Source organism: Nicotiana attenuata, unplaced genomic scaffold (assembly GCF_001879085.1).
Source record: "Nicotiana attenuata strain UT unplaced genomic scaffold, NIATTr2, whole genome shotgun sequence".
Lineage (NCBI taxonomy): Eukaryota > Viridiplantae > Streptophyta > Magnoliopsida > Solanales > Solanaceae > Nicotiana > Nicotiana attenuata.
This window is the reverse complement of record NW_017670401.1, coordinates 536,335-553,191: the sequence shown is the minus strand read 5'-3', so window position 1 is coordinate 553,191 and position 16,857 is coordinate 536,335. Positions and strand designations below refer to the sequence as shown.

General features: G+C 37.5%; 1 protein-coding gene across 2 annotated transcripts; it reads right to left on the bottom strand.

The window, feature by feature from the left end:
- Positions 1-98: 98 nt before the first annotated feature.
- On the bottom strand, positions 99-10,339 carry LOC109238894 (nucleolin 2-like). Of its 2 annotated transcripts, none has more exons than XM_019405380.1 (12): positions 8,761-10,339; positions 6,735-6,824; positions 6,420-6,656; positions 5,993-6,214; positions 5,798-5,909; positions 4,675-4,821; positions 2,959-3,017; positions 2,773-2,852; positions 2,589-2,668; positions 2,437-2,477; positions 1,203-1,251; positions 99-416 (listed from the first exon to the last, which is right to left on the bottom strand). In XM_019405380.1, the coding sequence occupies exons 1-12, from the start codon at positions 10,177-10,179 to the stop codon at positions 412-414; spliced, it is 2,541 nt and encodes an 846-aa protein (XP_019260925.1). In that variant the 5' UTR covers positions 10,180-10,339; the 3' UTR covers positions 99-411. The 2 variants fall into 2 exon arrangements, with proteins under 2 accessions (XP_019260925.1, XP_019260926.1); XM_019405381.1 differs by having other exon boundaries at positions 2,437-2,471.
- Positions 10,340-16,857: the final 6,518 nt, after the last annotated feature.

Below are 16,857 nucleotides of genomic sequence, written 5' to 3'. Positions count from 1 at the left end.
ACCATTAGACTTATTGTTTCGAAGAGTCATGGCATTTGATAAACTTTGACAGATGACAGAATTACACCACATTGATGAATTGCAAAACGGATCCTATGTTAGCCTTGGCAATCAACCAAACTCCGTCAATACTTACTGAAGATACAAATGGCCAAAATTTGCAGACACTACAGGAAGGGGCCGAGGGGAGGTGGAAAAGAGGGTCTTAGCCACATATGAAATGGCAAAAAAACCCTGAACATTACTCAACTAGAAAACATTAGTATGAGCTTGCATATAATTTAACGAGATCATTGATGCGTTAGCTTTACATATCAAAACTCCCAAATTGGATTTCAAATTTGTCAGTGTATAACATGTCTTGCTAGAAACATCAGGTCAGCAGCATTGCCAAAACCCAAAATCGCTCCTTCAATCTGTAGAAACCAATGAAGAATAACAATAAGATCACGTAGAACATAAAATGCTGCAATAAGATCAAATGTGAATTCTAGTCAACACAGTTTGCAGACACTTCACGGCAGCTTATGGTTAAATTTCAGTTCTTCTGTCGACTACTAATCTAATGTTGGAATAGAAATGCAAAAAACTGAAGCAATGATAAAATTTATAATAAACCCTGACGAATTCCAAGACATTGGAAACCAACATGTTTTTAAGAGGGAACTACTAAACGACTAACAAGGGACTCAACCAAAAATTGGGCAAAAAAGAATCTGTTACAAAGGTCCAAAAAGAAGCTAATACCAAATGCTGTAGGTACAGTAATATGAAACTAATACAACATGCACAGAAAACCAAGATGACCATTGAGAACTCTTAATCTTCAAATAATTTTCAAAAGGACGGATGAAAACCAGAGCAATAAACTCCTGACCACCCCACCCCACCCCACCACCACCAAAAAAAAAAATACGATTAAGATTTTGACAAATAGTGAATCAAGATAGTCTTATAGGCATCACCATGTGACATTGTGGGTTCAGATCAGATGTAAGGAAAGGATTCATTTGGACACACTCAAATGTAACCACCCAACCAACCAAACTAAAGAGGAAAAAAAGCAAGACAAGCAGGAAAAGAAACCAATACTTGAGACCCTTTGTTTCAAAGCATAAATCAAGCGAAAACTACGCAATCAGCCAAGCTAATTTAAAAAAGCATTCTAAAAGCCAATAAGATACCAGAAGAAGTTTACTCACATCTACGATATATGCTACTATGTCCACCATAAGGGCCACGCTCCTGAGACTGCAAGCCAAACAGAAACAACGTTCAGAAACTCTATTCTGAGCCAAAGCTCAGAAAATGTCAGTCTCTAACATTTTGATCTTCCTTTAATGTTGAAAAGAAAGAGAAATGTCTATAAATATAACTTAGAAAGGAGAAAAACAACAAGGCTGGAAGGTCTTGATTAAAATAATTTGATAAGAATGTATACAAAGGTATACTTTATCAATTATATTTAGAAACTTTTGTTCTTTAGCAACAGAGCTCAATCGCTAGAGCTTTTCATCCTTCCCGAAATAGAATGAAGAAATTTTGAACTTCTTTAGACACAGGCAAGATTCAACAGGCATCATCAGCATATACGGACTAAGGAGGAAGTCTCCTTAGCTTAAGAACTTTTTCCAGGAAACTAATCATCACAATCAGGTTGTATAAAGTATAAACCACTTCAGGTCATTTTGCAAAAGTGAACTTGCTAATCAGGAATATGAAAAAAATCCTAGGTCATTGGACATTGAACAGAATGGAGTTAAAGGGTTGGAGTTGGTCCAATTACAAGCCATTTCTTTCTTTTTCCTTTCTGGAGGGCTTAAATATGGCCTACTGTTTATACTTTCATATAAAGAAGATGCATCCCCCACAATTGCAAGTGTATTCTACACAAGATTTGCTTTCCCAACAGTGAGGTATACTACTATCCACATGCAGAATCAAGCAACAAATCTTTAAAATAAGGTGCAGTTTGCAGGCCATTAAATTGAAAAATATGCAATATACAACAATTAGCATAAATTGGAGCGCTATTCGATTCGAACTATAGAGAAAGGCCCAATTAGAACAAGGATCAGATAGGCAACTGAGTTTCAGTTTTAAAAAAAGGCTAAAATGGTTCAGTTCAAACCGGGTGCTCAAGATGATGAATGCCACAAGAGTGATAGAAGAAAAAAGATCTGTCTCGATTCTATCTCTATCTTTCGACATGTCAACTCTATAATAGAGATAATAATGGGTGGAGAATCCTTGTGTATTCTACTGGTATAGAATCTTTGTGAAAGGCGGGAAGCACAAGTTTGTAAGAGTGCCAGGTGTATATACTATATAATAGAAATGGAATGGGAAATAGCTGGGAATTCCAATGAACAACCGAAAGCTTGCCATGCAAAACTGTGAACAGTAACAACGACCACAGATCATTCATTTCTATACCTGAAAAGAACTCGGAAAGCTTCCGACTCCATAAACTGAACCTGACAAGACACATTAAGGAGACAACTTAAACACTAAGACATACTCAAAAGAGCAAAAACTATTGAGTCAAAAATTATGTCAAGAACCAAGTAATTGCAGTATTAACCCACCTGGTGACTGGCCACTGCCTAGCTGGCGATAATAGGCAAAAGATGGTGTAGCAAGAGGTCCACGGCTATGTGATAACATACTGAATGAAAGAAAGCACAAAGTCATAAATTACTGAGGTAAAGTATCTGCAAGACACTATCCTAGATTAAAAGGACGTCCACTAGCAAAGATAATGGCATGAACCTTTGGCTTGCAGTTGGAAAAGAGCTTTCTAACCGCAATCGAGAAACTCCAACGGAATCTATACGATGTGGATTATCTACCTGCATAGCCAGAAAGAGGGTGCATCAAAGATAAGTCTAGGTGTAGACAAGAAGCTAGGAACATAAAATGAAAAAGCAGCATAAATGCAACCAATTTGCAACTTACTACAGCTGAAAGTGGCCGCTTGCTTCGAGATAACAAATACCGATGGTCAATGCCTGAGCCTTCTCGGACAAGGACAATAAAAGACAAACATCAATTATATTCAACAGGAAAAGGGGGGAGGGGATTCAAAAGGCAGGGATCTGGGAACGTTTGCAATCAATAAACATTAAACATAAAACACATCCTCTAAAAGAAGAAAACATCAGAATTATAAAAAGATAAAATACATCCTCTATCTTTCTTTTTTCCTTTACAAGGTAACAGCATGCCAAACTCCCCTACCCATGACTGCACAACAATCTTTTCATAGTTTCTTCCCTTAATGACTCGAACTCCCAACCTCTAGGTTGAAAGTGGACTGCTCTTTCCACTGGAGCATGCCCACTTGTCTAAATTCTCCATCTTGTTACTTAATATTTATCTAGATTCTCCTTCAGCCTCACTCATTCGTCTTTCTGTTTGTCTCAAGCATAGTCCACACAAGAATTATCTTTTTTCCTTTAATAGGGGGAAAAAGTACCAATAATTGCAGAGGGCATTGTGCTATGGATTAGCATAGGAAGTCTAGTCCAGCCAATTGTCCGGATCGAGAAGATTAAGACTGTCCAAGCACCAGGTTGGCGCTAAGCTTTCTATTATTTCTATATACATGTTATTTACCTTTTCAAAAGAAATAAAGAATACAGATGAATGAAATCTAATCCCGGCACCAATAAAAGACCGAGATAATAGGACACTTTGTTACCAACACGAGCATTAGAAGTGCAATCACATTTACCATTTTCTACCTAATACTATCAGTTACCATTTTGTTTTCATCATTCATCATTGTCCAGTTCAGGAGTTCACTTATATTGACTAAACTTGCCCCCCCCCCTCCTCCCCCCCTTCTTTTCCTTGCTTTCTCCAGCTCGTTCCTCTTGGCAATCATGATGGAAGTTAAACTCTCCCATCAGACATTATCGTGCTACTTGCTTCATTTGATCTGGTGTGAAGGCAGCAGCTAGACTATTTTAATTTCAGATGATAAAATCTCTGCAGACCATCCCTAAAGCCTGACAAAGCACCAATCTTGTCTCGTGCATCTGTAGCACTTATACCTCTCACAAACACGGATTCAAATGCCTACGTCGCTCTACTAGGCACTAGATGGTACTTCCAACATCCTGCTTTCTTTCTTTCTTGCTTTAATTTTTTCTTTGAAAATAAAAACAGGGCTCCAAAGTCTTCCTTTTAACACCCAAGGGTGCAGCCTAATGGTAAGCGAGTGAAACCATGAGAGATCCGCGCTCAAATTCCAGCAGAGACAAAAAAAGTTATGCTATTTCCCTAGGGGCCTCTATTTAGGAGTAAAACCTGGTTCATTAGATGTCTTGGCACTAAGATATAACATGGTCCCTTGCAGATGACATTCCGGATTTCATGCCCTTCGGACCATATTAAACATAAGGAGTTGAATAAAACCGAATAAACAACCCACAGTGCATCTGCATTAAGTTCTATTCACATAGGCATTGTGTTACCCTAACACGCCATTCTACTCTAAGTAACTATCTACTTAATTATCAAAATGCCAATGAGTTTTGGGAGGATATTATAGCAAAACAAGTACATTACACAACCAGAACATTTGAAATGGAAAGCTAAGTCAACCAATTATGTCTAATGACGCGAGGAAAAGAAAAAATTGTAGAATTGAAAAGTAAAATATTAAACCTGAATGGATCTGACCAGCTGGCGCTTGTTGTCTCAAGAGGTGCAGAAGTTCATTGGTTGCAGAAGATCCTCTATCGACTCTATGATCCTCGGTATATCTTCTCATGTAATTTACCTTTTTGCTGGGTTCATTCCTCTTCGAGATAGCTATAACCGCAAGAAAGAAATTAATCATTAGAGACAAGAACTCACTGCTGCTATCAAGTGACAATTGTTTAACTCAATAGATGTTTTGCAGTGTACATTGGGCCTAACTCAACTCCAAAAACTAGCTCATGAGGTGAGGATTGCCAAAATCGTATGAGGAGATCACAACCCATTCCCTCAACTAATGTGGGACTTAACACCCCTCCTTTATCCGCACAACATGTCCCAGCATTGAGAAACACAACATCAGGGATCGGTGGGTCTAGCTCTAATATCATGTGAAGGAATGAACATTGGGCTTAATTCAACTTATGAGCTAACTTTTGGGTTTGAGTTAGTTCATTTCTTCACAATGTTAATCGTATTCTCTGTTTCATTTTACGTGATGGTGTGCCTGAGTGCACATGGATTTTAAGTAAGATGCCAATTTGACTTTTATAATATATTAGTGAATGGAAGAGAATATTGAAGTAGTGGTTGAAAAGAGGCAAACATAACATTAAAGTTAAAGTGTGAATAGTTTAAAGAATTTAGAATCTTAAAAGTTGTGAAAGTTGTAGAGAAATGGAATGGTGTCAAACATTTTGGAGCGTCCTAAAATGAAAAGAGTGTAGTATCATTTTGGTTCCCTGTAATTGTAGAGTGAACTAAGTTTTTGCCATATACATATTTCTGCACAATCTTAGTGTTGTTATTATGAAGAATATGATCTTTACTTATATTAAATATATGCACCTTGTACATACGAAAAGGTTTAGAATGCCAGTAAATATTTTAGGTAGGAGAATGAGCTAGGTATCTGACTTGTACATCGTTGAAATTCCAACATACTTGAGAGGATCATTCCCCAAAGATCTCTTTGTTCTATATTTTTTACGGAACTAAGGGTCATCAAGTTTTTTAAGGCAAAAAGCACACAGATAATCACATCAAACTGTCATCAGATTGATAAATATAAGGGTTTCAAGACACTCACATGGGTCCCGTAATTTCTTCTCCTCACGAGGTTCCCTTCTAGTAGGAACAGTTGCACGTTTAGTTTGCTTGCTCTTAGGGACGGGTTTTGCAAGAGATACCTTCAAGTTTACCTAAAATTTAATCAACATTAAAATAATCATGAGCAAAGCAATTTTCTCAATAACTTAGCAGCAGATTACTCTAACACTGAAACCTTGGATCCACTTTCGTTGACTGGTTCGTGACCGAATGCCTCAATGCACGCTAGAGCAGACTCACGGCTTATATAATTGACGAAGGCAAAATCTTTTCTTCTTGAGGAAGCAAGATCTTTTGCAAGAACAACACTCTCAATGTCACCAAATTTGCCAAAGTAGTCCCGCACTTTCTCTTCATTCCATGTGGAAGGTAAATATTCAGTATAAACTGATTTAACCTTGACAAAGGCAAAACACTTTCAATTTAAGTATTTTAATCAAATTTAAAAAGTGCATTTAGAAATAGTTAATCTGCTAGGAAAGGGAAAGATAAAGAACAAAATAGAACAAATTGAGGCTTCTCTCTGGCACCACTTGGCATTTATTTCAGGTAAACAAGTTGATGAGCCTCAATATATTAATTCCAAAAGTTTCCAAACTGACCTTTAGCATTTCTTCTTCATTTGGCTCAACTAAGGGCTGCGCCCATGCAACTTTTACATTCATGTGTTTCCCAAAAACATCCTTCTTCTGGAGCTTATTGAAAGCAATCTTGGCTTCTTTATTTGTTTCAAGTTCAACAAATGCAAACCCTCGATTCTGCTCAATGTTATTAGGATTAGCCATAACTGTAACCTTATCAATATTTTCAATTCCAGCCTTCTTCAGTAGATCAATTACCTGTCAAGAGATAAACACTTTAGAAGTCACTTTAACCCAGAGGAATTACAATGATCAGCAGCGAACAGTAAAGCTTACGTCTTCAGTCTTCCATTTCCTGTCAATATTGCCAAGGTATATTGTGTCATTACCCTCAACAAGGGATACACTACATTGCTTTCCAGATATCTAGGTTTCAAGATCAAACAAATATGTTAGTCCATTGCACACAACAGCTTAGGCCTTAGTGCAGAAACTGCAATTATCTTCTCAGCAGGACTGCACAAGTAAACTTAGCTAAAAGATATTATTCTCTATGCCGTGATTTGGGTGGAAACTGAAAATTGCATGAACAAAGAATCACAAGAATCGACATCCAGACAGTATGATTCTACCTCAAACCATAGTACTTATGACTCGTACAATTACACAAAGCAAATCTTAAGAATTGGTAGCCACATCCACTTATCAACCAGAAAAAAGGTATCTGTAACCAATATCCATTTAAAGCTTGGTATCCAAAAATAAGTTTTCACTGAACCACTTTCCAAATTGTAGCACCTATCTCTAACCTGTATTAGGGTACACAAATTTCCTAGATACGCTTCCATAAATCTTTTTTTTGGGATAAATACAGATAAGCTTCCAGCATATAAATCTTAAATCATCTAGATTCCTGTAGATAGACTTATATCATACCATCACACTCTAAAGAGAACAAAATAAGAAATGTTTGAAAAGATAACGCCAGTATAGCATAACTGGTACGATCGGCGATCACATAGAGAGAACAGAGAATGAATTCCCAAATTGACATTATCTAAAGCATTATACTGAATACTATCGAAATCATTGGTGCTACACTGCTTTTTCTGACTAGTAGCAACATTAGGTGGATGTATGATATGACAAAAATCTGACCATAGTATTCTGCCAAAAGAAAACAACAGCATGCAGCTAAGAATAAAAGTCATGTGCTTGGCATTATAAATTGATCAAACTAAAAGCAAATCCATAGTCTATAACTACCATTAGCCACAATTGAAAAGTAAGTTAAATATTCCATATTTTAATGTTGATCTTTATCAGAGGATCCATATCAACTTGATAGATATAATAGATCATAAAATCGTCAAATTCATCAGAGCCCTATTGACGTTTCAACAAGTTCCCTTTATATACAAGCATGGCCCACCAATAGTGACATTACTATAAATCGCTTCAAGTCCTTCCAGGAAAAAAAGGCAACTATTGCTGCTTGAAAATAAAGTTTTTGTAGGTTAAAGTTGCTCTGCTGTCACCTTTCTCCCAAAAATAAAAAAAGTAGTTGTGCTAAGATCCTTATCTAAAAGCTTACACAGTTCGAGATAAGACATTTTTACTTATTCATTTTAGTTTTGCAAGACACCCTCTAAATTGCTGCCTATTTTTTTTTACCAAACACATAAAGAATTTTGGGATGATTGACGGTAAAACAAAAATCCAAAACTTTGCCTATCATGTTGAATAGTACGCGGCGCCTCACATAAAACACTTAGCTATTAGATTGTAGCCACTTTTATCTATTCATTTGAGGCTTATGACAAAGGATACTTCAAACCACGAGAATTAGCTTTGTTATGAAATTGCAAAATGAGAAATGTTTGAAAATCTGGGAAGATAAGTCTGAACAGTTGAAACCTGAAAGGTTAGGAGGCAGTCTCTATAATTAATCTTTTTGGAAAAATCAAACTGATTTTGTAAAATGGTTTGGATATAACAGCTAATCATTCTTTTGATAACCTATAACAGCTAATTGTTTATGAGAGTGAAAGAGGGAACACCAAAATACTCTACTCTCTTCATAAAGGATGACAGTAAATCACATGCTTGCATTTTATAATTTCTTTGCTATATACACAAAAAATTATGAGAAGCCGAATTTATTTAGAATTAGTTTAATTAATAAGCTTGAAACTTTTGTAGGATCTGGAAAATTGATAGTTAGGTCGAAAAATCCATACGAATCTTGTCACACACTAGATTTAATAGCTTTATGTGTAGACAAAACAGCCACAACTGCACTACTTAAACGAATTTTTGCTCTAATTAGAAGACTACGCATAGTAATTCCAAACGGCATTACCTCAACTTTGGAATATCTTTCTACAGCCTTCTTTGCATCAGCCGCGGAAGCAAACCGCACGAACGCAAACCCCTTGTTCTTCCCTGTTTCACGATTTGTCACCACTTTTACATCCACAACCTCACCAACCTCCTCAAAGATTCTCCTAATATCACCCTCCTTTGTCTCCTTGTCTAATCCTCCAATGAAAATCTCTGTCCTCCGCCTCTTCCTCCGCTCTAATGCCTCCAATTCCCCACTCAATACTATTCCTTGGTTCAACCTCAGACTAGTATCTGCAGCTTCCATTGTTTCATCCCTGCTCTGACTGTTTTCTTCCAAATTTTGATCCTTACATGAGTCCAAATTGTCACTAGTAGAAACATTAAGATTACCTGCTTCTGAATCAAGAAGTGCAGCTTGAGAAACTGTATCAGCAGTCTCAATACAAGTAGTTTCTTTACATTCCGAAACTAGAGGCTCTAATGTATTTTGGGTTGCACTCACATTAGGAGCTTTCTCAACTTCCATAGGATGTGGATTGTATTTCGTTGACTGCTCGCCATTAGCTGATACAGCCTTACAAGACTCTAGATTTTCAGTTTCTGGAGGACTAACAGTAGATTTAAATTTGGGGACTTTCTTCTTTACAATCTTCTTGACAATCTTTTTAACTGGACGAAGGTTACCTTTTTCTGAATGAAGAACTACGTTTCCTGTCTCAAGAGAACCTATATTATCCTTTGCATCTGAAATGGGAAGCTCTAATTCATGTTTAGATACACTAACCTCACAATCCTTCATTCCATCGTTTCCTAAGATATCTTCAGCCGCAACGATAGTACCTTTCTCAACTTCTACTGGATAATGATCGCCTTTTTTTGGGTCGCCAACCTCACCAACTGTAGCAGCAGTAGTAGGCTCTATATTTTCAGTTTCTGATTCAATAATGCCTGGAGAGGTGGCCAATGAATCCAAAACAGTATCTCTGTCACTATTTTCCCTGTCTTTGACTGATTCCTCATTCTTCGATTTGGGAACTTTTTTCTTAACAATCTTCTTGACAATCCTTACAGTCTTTTTCACCACTTTTTTCTTACTAACTCCTACTTTCTGCTCCCCAGCAGCTTCAATTTCCACTTTCTTATCCTCCGGCGAGCTCAACAAGGTTTCCGCGGTGGTTTCCCCAATATTCATAACCGTGTTTGTTGTTTCAGGAACTTGGGAGATCAGGGATTGCTCACTGATGCCTTTAGAATTGGTAGAGTTGGGAGACAATTCATCGGAGGTAGTGGTGATGACGTCAGCGGCATCGGCGGTGGTGGTGGACGGTGAGGGAGTGGGGGAACCGGTGGATTTGGTTACTTTAGGAATGGATTTTCTGGCGGTCATTATGGTTTTGCGGCGCCACCGCGGCACCGACGCAGCTTTCGGCGGCATTGAGCGGCAGGGGAAAAGACAAGCCACTTGTTGTTTTTTGCAAGTCGAAAAGGTCGCCTGAAGAGGAAACTGGAAATCTTAAAAAGTGCGCACCGGGATGGCAGTGAGTCGAGGGTGAAAGTGCTAACTAATTCCCTGCCACTTTTAGCCTTTACTAGTTTCTCTGCATATCATATTATTTTCAACATAATGTATATACTAAAAATAGTTAATGTGTACATACATAATCGAGAAGCATTTAATTTTGTTATATATTAATTATAGTTACAAATTTGAATATTCAAAAGCTAGCATTGTCGTGTAATCTTAAGACCTTTCATGAATAAAGTAGAAAAAATACTATATGACCAACTTTATCTTCGTTCTTCTAGCCATCGCGTTATCAATCTAATTGATATTGTTAGAAGCAGCATTCTTTGATCAATTATATATTCTTTATATTCTTCATCCATAACAATATCAGATCTCGCCTTGGCAAATTGTCTTTTCAAGGTTATTTGCTCTTTTCGGAAATATTCAAGCCTCATTTTTTTTTATCTCAATGTAGATGTCATGCACAAAATCTGCAGCTTCATCATATATAGACCTACAAGTAATTATTTTTATTCATTAAAAAGTATTAGAGTTTAAACTCATTGGTGAATATGAAAGGTTAAATTGCATAATAAATTATATTCATTATTATACTGAATAAAAAGTATTTCATCATATAGGATAAAATTACGAAAAAAGTCCATCTATCTCCCGAAATGTTCAGAATTATTGGATGTCTTGTTTTACAGAATAATCTTAGAGGTTGATATCTTCCTAGGATGGCGATGGTTCTTTTTTCACAATAGCCTTATCGCAGCCAGGTTCTCTCCCTATTTATCTAAATGAGATCTGGATAAATGCACCAAAAACTCAATAAAAAATATTTATAAGATGTGAAACAATAAAATAGGATTTAGGTAAAGAGGAAAGCATAGAAAAAATTGATACATTTATCAAAAAGATGGATTATAGTGTTGCTTTATCCCTCTCTTTTCCTAAAATGATTCAACTGTCGTAATAGAGTTTAACCACCAAGTTCATGACAAATTGGTGTGGCTAGTAAAAATATATTATCCCAATTTATAAAAGTATATTACCCGGGTAAAATAGGACTGCAACAAACTAAAAGTTGAATGGGCACTCAAAGAATAATTTGAAAATAGGTGTGATTTTATTTTTCTTAGATATATAGTGGATGTTATATCTACCGGAGCAAGAAGCATATAATAGTAGAGTGATAAGTAATATAAGAACATCTTTTGTCACGCATCCATAATCTAAAGCTATTTATGCTCCGTAAATTTACTATAAAGTTTTTATATGATTTATTAGAGTTGTCTTGTAATCTTGTTAAACAGGAAAAGCCTTGGGATGTATTAGAAGATAGTTAACGATGAAATAGTCAAATATCAATGATCAATCGCATATACGTGTACAGACATTAAACAATAAATATTTTGCCTAATTATAAATTTTTCAATATTTTTTTTTCTTTTTGGTTTTTGTTTGTATTTATGTTGGAGTTGCATATGTACTAACAATATATGTAATCAACTATAGACATAACAATCATGTTTATGAAACCAAGTAAAACTCAAATACTCAGATAATCAATGTAATTATGTCTAAGCATATAAAAGTTCAAGATAAGAAAAAAAGTATTACCAAAATGTATTGCAAGGTAAAAACTAAAACTCAGAAGAGAAAAGGTATAAAGAATTACTTGATTATGTGAAAACCAACAAATGAAAAATGGAAGGAAAAAATCAAGAAAACAAACCAATGGAATTAACATTTAAAAACATGAACTTTGCGGCAAAGGATACAAATTCAAAACATACTTGTTGGTAAGTAATAAAGAATGTTCACATTCAACACAAAAATTCTTAGTTTTTCTTGATAAAACCTGAAATAAACCGCCTTTGTCATTCAATCATATATAGAGTATTAGAGGAAGAAAAAAAATTACCAGAACACTTGACAATATATTGACAATGTGACGACCCAAAGGGTCATCACCTGCTTTAAATGAATTCTGTAATTACGAGGCCTTGAAAATCTCATTTAGAGTCGCCTCGATTTGCTTGCACAGTCCGGGCGCGTAGCCGGAAAGCTTAAATATGAAATTCTGTGAAAAACGCTAAATTTTGATGTTAAAATGAATAAATTTGACTTTGGTCAATATTTTGGGTAAACGGACCCGGACCCGTGATTTGACGGTCCCGGAGGATCCGTAGGAAAATATGGGACTCGGGCGTATGCCCGGAATCGAACTCTAAGGTCCCGAGCCCGAGAAATAAATTTTTAAAAGAAATTGTTTTTCTGAAATTGTTAAGAAAAAATTGAAATGATATTTGATTAGAATGTGTTGGTATCGGGACCGTATTTTGGTTCCGGCGCCTGGTACAGGTCTTATATGTGCTTTAAGTCATTTCTGTGAAATTTGGTTGAAAACGGACGTCGTTTGACGTGATTCGGACCTAAATTGGAAAATTTGATGTTTTATGAAGTTTGAAAGAATTCTTGGATTTTGAGGTGTGATGCGTTGATATTGAGGTTATTTTAGCGATTTGATCGCACGGATAAGTACGTATGATGTCATTGAGTTAGTACGTATGTTTGGTTAGGAGCCCCGAGGGCTCGGGTGAGTTTCGGATAGGCGTCAGGTGTTTTTGGACTTAGAAAATTTGGTGTTTTTGCTGGTTGCTGGTGTCCAGGTTTTGTTCTATGAGATCGCATTGATTCTTCCGCGATCGCATAGAGTTAATTTGGTAATCATCAATTTGTTCTATGCGATCGCATTGATTCTTCCGCGATCGCATATAGTGAATTTGGTAGTCATCAATTTGTTCTATGCGATCGCATTGATTCTTCCGCGATCGCATAGAGTTAATTTTGGTAGTCATCAATTTGTTCTATGCAATCGCATTGATTCTTCCGCGATCGCATAGAGTAAAAATCCGCCCAGTTATTTAAGCTCAAAAAACAGAATGCACTACGGGGAATTGGCCATTTTTCATAAACCTTTCCTTCTCCAAAGCCCTTAGGCGATTTTTGAAGCTCTTCTTCACCATAACCTCCTGGGTAAGTAATCTTTAACTTATTTTCTTCCATTTTCATCAACATCTATTAGATTTCTAGGCTTAAAACATGGAATTAAAGGTAGAAAATTAGGAATTTGGGTAGAGTTAGGGCTTTTTGATTTTTCTTGATTTAGACCTCGTTTTGGGGTCGAATTTGAAAACAAATTATATATTCGGGCTTGTAGGTGAATGGGTGATTTGATTTTGGTCCGAACCTCGTGTTTTGACCAAGCGGGCCCGGGGTCGATTTTTGAATTTTTGGGAAAAATGATGGAAAAGCTATAATTAGGCATTGGGTTCGAATTGTTTAGCATTATTTGATGTTATGAAGTCATTTGTGTATAGATACGATTGATTGGGAGCCGAATTCGAAGGGGGTAAAGCTATAGTTGAGGCTTGAGTTGTGTTCAAGGCATCGAGGTAAGTGTTTGGTCTAACCTTAGCTTGAGGGATTAGGAGTTGAGTCCTATTTGCTATGTGATAATTGTTGAGTACGACGTATAGGCATGGTGACGGCTATCTATACGTTGGTGTCAAGTATGACCGTGAGTCTTATATTGTGATTTTCATGATTTCGTTGTATTCTTCATGCTTTGGTGATGATTTCTAGTTGTTGTGAAAAGTTTGTGGAAGGAATTTAGACCTTTGAATATTTTGGAGCATTGGCTCGAGTTATATTATGAATTGTGAAAGTATATGAGATGATTGAACCCTTTGGAGCATTGGCTCAAGTGGTAAAGTGAGTTATGAAGTACAAGTGAAAGATAGAGAAAGAGTTATTGAAATGTTCCCTTGCCGGGATTTAATTGTTTAATTGTTGTTCCCTTGCCGGGATTTAATTATTTACTTGTTGTTCCCTTGCCGGGATTTAATTGTTAAATCGTTGTTCCCTTGCCGGGATTCCTATATGTTCTTGTTTATTTCCCTTGCCCTTGTTTGTGATTGTTGTTTGGATGAGGAAGAGTGTAAAAGCACGAAGGGTGATGCCGTGCACATTTTATTATTCTAATTGCTTTGGTGAGGAAAGAGAGTAAAAGCACGAAGGGTGGTGCCGTGCACGTTTTTATTATATTATTGCTTGGTGAGAACGAGAGTAAAAGCACGAAGGGTGATGCCGTGCACTTGTCTTTGATTTTCATGATTTTTGCTGATAATTGAGTTATGTTGTCCTTTACTTCTATTTACTGATTTTCTTGTTGTTATCAGTTCAATTGCATTAATTATCTTATTCCACTATTACTGTGATTCTTTATGTCGGCATTTTCCTTTATTGTGTTACTTGTTATTATTGGCTCGAGGTATCCTTGCGCAACATTATGCTTTGAATTTATTCTATAATTGCTACATGTTTATATGACTTAATTGCTACTTGACATTTAGCATACTAAATATTAAATTGTCTATTTGCTACTTAAGTCCATAATTAATTGCTACTTGTCATTACTTGTTTTCCTCAGTGAGTCATAATTATTGTGTACTTGGTGTCTTATGAATTCGTATTAATTGTTGCGTTTGTTGGAGTAAATTTCATTTGGAAGAACTCTTAACTTAATGAAATGGGAGCGGGTGGTACGCCTACCACGAGATTTAATGAAATGGGAGCGGGTGGTACGCCTACCACGAGATTTAAGAAATGGGAGCGGGTGGTACGCCTACCACGAGATTTAATGAAATGGGAGCGGGTGGTATGCCTACCACGAGATTTGATTATTGAGAAATGGGATCGGGTTGCACGCCTGCAACGAGATATGTACTAATAGTGAAATTTGCTTTTATTTCCCTTATCCGTGTTAAAGTTAAATTATTGATGTTCTTTATTATTTTCTTGAAATTCTATATTATCTGCTACCCCCGAAGCATGTTCCCCTCCCATTTAAAATGTTTGTTCTTGTTATTTTCCCCTTGTAGATATATATATAACTGTGCAGGTTTGCGTGGTAGTCATGTCTAGCCTCGTCACTACTTCGCCGAGGTTAGGCTAGGCACTTACCAGCACATGGGGTCGGTTGAGCTGATACTACACTCTGTGCTCTTTTGCACAGATCCAGGTCCCGGACAGCAGTAGTAGCTCGGGAGCCAGCCTTCAGTCGACCGAGACTCCGAGGTAGCCTTGCACGCGTCCGCAGGCCCGGCGTCTCCTCTATCTTATATTTTATTCTGTTATCTCATATTTTCGAGACAAACAGTGTTATATTTCTTTCGAACGATTGTATTTAGTACTGTTAGTAGTCCGTGGATGATGTGACACCAGTTCTTGGGTAGAGACACATGTTGAATTCCGCATTATTATTCAGCTTATTAAATTTAAGTCTTTCACTTTAATTTCATATTCCGCTGTCATTTAAATATTTAACGCTTGTTGTTATGAGTGATAAAAGGATTTAAAATGAAATAGGTAGGAGTTTATGATTTGTGGCTTGCCTAGCTTCTACGAGTAGGCGCCATCACGACCCCCAAGGGTGGGGAAATCCAGGTCGTGACAAGTTGGTATCAGAGCTCTAGGTTACACAGGTCCACAATTCACGGACTAGCTTAGTAGAGCCTGAGGGATCGGTACGAAGACGTCTATATTTATCCCCCAGGGGCTACGGAGTTAGGGAAACATCACACTTGTTCTTTCCTGTCGTGTGGTTTTGTTTCTCAAATGCTAAATTGAAACCTCTACTCTTGTCCCTTCGCGAATGGCGAGGTCATGTGTCGCTTCTTCAGTTGAGCAGCAGCTCAGACCAGTGATAGATCAGCTACGTCTTCGGAGGCTTTGTGGAGGTTGGATAAGTTTCACCAAGCTCTTCACTACTACATTCAGCGGTGCATCTACTGAGGATCCCAGGATTATCTAGACGGCTGTCATGAGGTTCTCAGGAACATGGGGATCGTAGAGACCAATGGGGTCGATTTTGCTACTTTTCGCTTGTCTGGATCCGCCAAGACCTGTTGGAGAGATTATCGATTGGCTATACCAGTTAGGTCATCAGCTTCGACTTGAGAACAGTTCACGCAGCTATTTCTGGAGAAGTTTCTCCCGATCACTTAGAGAGCGATCTATCGGAGGCAGTTTGAGCGTCCCCAGCAGGGTTCTATGACTGTTGCTCAGTACGAGATCAGATTCATCGACTTGGCTCGTCATGATCTTATCATACTTCCCACCGTGAGAGAGAGTGAGGAGGTTCATTGAGGGACTCGTCCAGCCCGCTCAGTTAGCTAGAGGTGGAGGTAGAGGTATTAGAGGTGGAGGTGCAGGTACTGTTCTGGTTTGTAGCAGAGAAGCTTCGGTTTATTTTGCGCCATATCTGGTCATGCCTAGTGATTCTTAAGTGCCCCTGTTTATGTGTCTACGCCGGTGGGTGATTCTATTGTGGTGGATCGCGTCCATTGTTCATGTATAGTGGTTATTGGAGGTTTTGAGACTCGTGTAGATTTGCTTCTTCCGGACGTGGATGATTTCGGTGTTATATTGCTGATGGACGTGTTATCACCTTACCCCGCTATCTTGGATTGTCACGCCAGGACTGTGACCTTAGCTTTACCGGGTTTGCCTCGTTTAGAGTGGAGAGGGACTCCT